At 33.1% G+C, this 5,056-nt stretch overlaps 1 protein-coding gene across 1 annotated transcript in view; it reads left to right on the top strand.

Moving 5' to 3' along the window:
• Positions 1-736: 736 nt before the first annotated feature.
• Positions 737-5,056, top strand: part of LOC145681837 (uncharacterized) — a 45,080-nt gene continuing 40,760 nt past the window's right edge. The window contains exon 1 of the mRNA XM_081753447.1: positions 737-767. Within this exon, the coding sequence (XP_081609573.1) occupies positions 737-767 (31 nt within the window). The remainder of the gene's footprint in view (positions 768-5,056) is intronic.

Here is a 5,056-nt window from a genome sequence, read left to right as displayed (position 1 = left end):
TTGAAGCGCTTGGAGGATAAAGGTGGTATGTAACAAATTGAATATGATGGGAAAATTGACTTTCACAACTTTGTCCGTTAACATACCACCTTCATCGTTTCTAAATATCTGCACTAGGACGAGGACTCACCAAATAATGTGTTAGGTAGCAGAGTAGCATATGACACGTGCATGAACAGCCAGAATGCAACATTTCGAAAAATGTAACATAACACCTTTATCCTCCAAGCGCTTCAATTCAGTAACGTTCTTGCAAGTAAGTAGATGGACAGTAGAAAGATTTCAATGCAAATGAAGTTATGGGTTCATTTCTCAGTGCTGATACTATAATTACATATCAATATAATAATGTCGAATCTGAAATAAATTGAACTTTGTTGATATTAAAATTACATTTCCGTGTTATTTAGCTTGGTAATTGACAATTAAATGCATTTGATTAGCCCTGAAAGTCAGGGAAAATTGTTGAAAGTCCTTTACATTTCTTTATTTTTGTTTTTATTTTTTTATGGCATTTTGATGTGCTAAAATTATACCCTATGTAATGTAATTAGAACTTCAACCGCGAATCGGACTTGGTGCCATCTGCACAACGAAGCATATTAACTATTAGCCTATTCGTAAAGTTCTACTAAGCATATGTAGACCCAAAACATAAAATCTGTAACAAAAAATTTATTTACAAATTTTATTATTATTAAACTATTAATATGTTTTCCTTTCTACAGATTTAAGAATGGGCTCATGGATTACTGTGGCGGTAACAGGTGAGTTATCCAAAAGAGTATAATCTTCCTTTTGTTTATATTTTCGTAAGATTCAGTAACATATTTCTCGATCAGATTCAGTTTGTTTCAGGAGTGTTATTCAGGGTTACAAACCAGGTTTATCCTCAGATTTGCGGGGGTTGTTGAATAAAAATTACAGGTTGTACCACCCACGGCCATGGCTATAGCCAAGTGGAAAACACCAGTAATTCTATCAATAATTCAGCTGTGTATATTATTATTATTATTATTACTAGCAGCGTTCACCCCGCTTCGCTGCGGTCACCCCGGAACGCAATAAACTTTGTTACTTAGATAATTTTTACTTTTTCGCTTTCAAGTGATATGATAAAAACCATAGAAGATTGCACTAATGTTAACATTATATCGCCTGTCATTTATGTTAACCCGCCCCGCTTCGCTGCGGTCACCCCAACCCGCCCCGCTTCGCTGCGGTCATCCCGGAACGCAATAAACTTTGTTACTTAGATAATTTTTACTTTTTCGCTTTCAAGTGATTTATAGCGCCTGTCAGTTATGTTAACCCGCCGAGTCACAGGGTCATGCGGGTTGCATATAAATACGTTTATTTTTATACCTATGATGAACTAATAACAAAGGATTTGTACGTATGGACACCTGAATGGTCAATTATCTCAAGACACTGGTAATTGAAAATTAAAGTGATATGATAAAAACCATCTAGGGTCCACATCCTAACAACCCCCCAAAAATGAAAGAAATCGGTTCAGCCGTATTAGCGTGATGAGCGGACAAAGGATTTTTTGTACGTATTGACACCTGATTGGTCAATTATCTCAAGACACTGGTAATTGAAAATTAAAGTGATATGATAAAAACCATCTAGGGTCCAAATCCTAACAACCCCCCAAAAATGAAAGAAATCGGTTCAGCCGTATTAGCGTGATGAGCGGACAAAGGATTTTGTGCGTTCTCTTTTATATATATAGATTATTATTATTATTATTATTATTATTATTATTATTATTATTATTATTATTATTATTATTATTAAATATTTGAATAGTTCTGGAAAGTACATAACCTGCAACCCAAGGGATACAGTGATTAATTCAGGTAGAAAGAAAAAATTAAATAAATGATAAATTCCGACAATAAGTGTTGATGAAAATAGTAAGGTCTTAGGGTTGGTAAGCATTAGAAAGAGGAGTATTTAATATGTCATTTGCAGAGTGTGAGAACAACAGCTTAACTTAACTTAGCTTTCAAAGTTTAAGTGTAAGACGCACGTTAGTCATGTTTATTTTAAGAATTTAGGGTTTAGAAATTGCGCCCATAGTGAAAACGATTAAATTATTTATTTATTAATAAACGGACTTATTATAAAATTTCCAAATCCATGGTTATTACAAATTATTCGTTGGGTTTCAAAGCTCATACAATTCATCACATATTAAAGAGAAAATACACTATAACATAATAAAATATGATATGTTTCAATGATACCTAATTTGTTAGTGAAAGGTGTTACATATATGAAATTCATTACGTCCTATACTAATATTCAGTATATGACTAGCCTGCGTAATTCAATCGATATTCTCATAATTTGTTAATCCCTAAAACATTTAAGACAAAATAGTCAGTTAAATAAAACATCTTTTAAACATACACTGAATGAAAAAAGAAAAAAATGTACTGGCAATATCTACAAAAACTTACTTCGCTGTGCACATAGGCGTCCGTAGCATTTTCTCAAGAAGGAGTAAAATTTGTAGTCTTTTGTGTTTTTCTATTATTTATGACCTTTGGTATGTAAGGCTCAGCTCGAGATAGGAAAAAAAGAAGGACTATCTAGTATCATAAACATAACAGATATTTTTACAGTAGAAGTTGGAAACGTTAAGAAATAAGAAAAATATTGGAGAATTAAACGTAGTATTGCTTGTTTCCAAAAACTTAATTCAAATTATTGACAGATTTAAATTCCAAGGAGGGGCCGTGAGCTCCTATGACCTCCTTGCCAACGCGCATGGCTGTACGAATCGCCAATTCCAGAGAAAACTGCTGGTTTAATTGTTCAAAACAAAACTTGTAATACTTAGCAAAAGACAATGACAAAGTAAAGAATTTATAATAGATAGCACATGTCCTAGAACACATAAGACCTCTAGGATTGGGATGTATAACGTGAGCTGTACAGTTAGCTAGCAAAATAGTTCAGAAGCCAGTAAAGAAGATAACAAAAATGTTAAAGGATAACAGAAATCTCTTTTACAGATCTCTGTCAGAGTAATAACTATTTTAATTAGATTCTCACGAGAGCAATAAACATTGACTGTATATGGTTTCCTTAGAGATAAACTGAATTTTTAAGCCATAAATTAAGTTAATTAAATGATTTTACAATCATTTAATCTAAATATCCATGTATCCATCTGTATCTAAATATCCATGTTTTACCAACCTCCGTTATCGGCGAAACGAACTGTAGAAAGCAAGTTGAGGTATAGGGATACTCCTTTAAGTACTAATGGTGCGTTCGTTTTGCTGGTGCCGGTGAATTCTGGAACACAGATATTTAGATAGAGCGCATACTAGTTCCTGTGTAATTCCTTAAACCGCTTGGGATAGGTCTTAAAATTTCTAAGCCAGGGCGTATTGAAACATGATTTTTCGAATATTTGGCGGTTCATAACTCTAAAAGGAGACATTTTCGACCCATGTTTATTATAACCTTTCTTTGGTGGCGTTACCTTCCACCCTATATATATATATATATATGTATATTATAGATAAAAGCTAAAACTCTGAAAGAAAGATGGCTTTGCGTATCTTTATAGAACATATAGTCAAAGAAATTCCGAACGGGCACGGAAAATAAATTACTTATCAGAAAATAGTGAAACATTATAATACAATATTAGGAAGTTTAGTATAAGCACTTCCGTTATATACTTCATCAAATAGGGAAGAGGAGAAATAGGAAGAAAAGAAAAAGTAAGTAAATATAAAGCACCTAGACGACCGGCAAAGTTACTGTTCTATCTTTTAAGTTTTTTTCTTCCTTTTTCTATTTGATAAAGTTTGAACGCAAGTTCTCATAATATACTCTTTAGTGTTATGTGATAATGTTTTCAGAAATTTTCCTCTCGTGCATGGGGTCATTGGTCCAATCCCAGCTTGCTCCAAGTGAGCTCTGTGATAAAGAAACACCACGTGCGTGGATTTTCTAGGGGTTCTTCCGTTTCCTCCCTCTTTCTTCATTCTACCATTTTATTCATTTCTCATCATCGCCGTTTCCTTGATTCTAGCCAGCATAACCGTGGGACATTTCATTTTTCATTTTTTTCTTTCAGAATTTTTCTATGTTAGTACATATGTACGTAGTTGATTTAAGACAATTTTCTGCAATAAATTATTGGTATACGTAAATAATATTCATGCGTTACGAAATTTAAAGCTGTATTTTTTCTTTCTTACTTTTTAATAGTTTCAGGTCTATTCATGATAAAGTAAATGATATTTGTACTTTTCAGGAAAACGTAATTACGCGTTTTTCTCTTGTAGTTTTAACATAGATATCAAGCATTAAAATAGGCATTTATAGACACAATCATTGTTATTTAAAAAAGATTTCGGAGACAAAAGCCTAAAGATTTTACAGAAGAGGATAGGCAATGGAGGGTAAAACTGTGTTTTGGTACGTTCACATTATGTATGCTTAACAATATGACTACATTCTTTTTCGAGAGCTTTTATTTACAATTGATAGAGAAAAGCTATCAACTTGGGAGATGACGTGAGGGAAGTAGGTTGACATATGAATGGGATTCATCGATTCTTCTAGAATAGCTTACAAATTTTTGAAAATAAAAATATATGATATACGGCTTTTTATGCTGTACTATTGTACCTTCTTGTAATGTAAGAGTTTTAAAGTATAAGTACGTTTCTATAAATTTTTTTTTTTTTAGTAATATAGGTCATCTCATTGGGAGAATAAGGGGATGGCCTGGAAAAATTGCACATATTCACAAATAAGTTATCATTTGAATATTTAGTTAGAAAATTAAATTAAAAAGAAAAATCTTCTCTTTTTAAGTTTAACGTCCCACGATTATACCGATTAGACTAAAGGAGACGGTGATAATGAGAAATGAGTGAAATGGTGGAATAAATAGAGTGGGAGGAAACGGGAGAACCCCGAGAAAACCCACGAGCATGGTGTTTGTCCACCACAAAGTCCACACGGCGCTAGCTGGGATCGAACCAGGGACCCCAAAAATTAAAAAGAAAGTTAATAC

Source organism: Thermobia domestica, chromosome 1 (assembly GCF_964235325.1).
Source record: "Thermobia domestica chromosome 1, izTheDome1.hap1.1, whole genome shotgun sequence".
In the NCBI taxonomy this organism is placed as follows: Eukaryota; Metazoa; Arthropoda; class Insecta; order Zygentoma; family Lepismatidae; genus Thermobia; species Thermobia domestica.
Note: the sequence above shows the minus strand (reverse complement) of the source record. Positions and strands in the feature narration are given on the sequence as shown.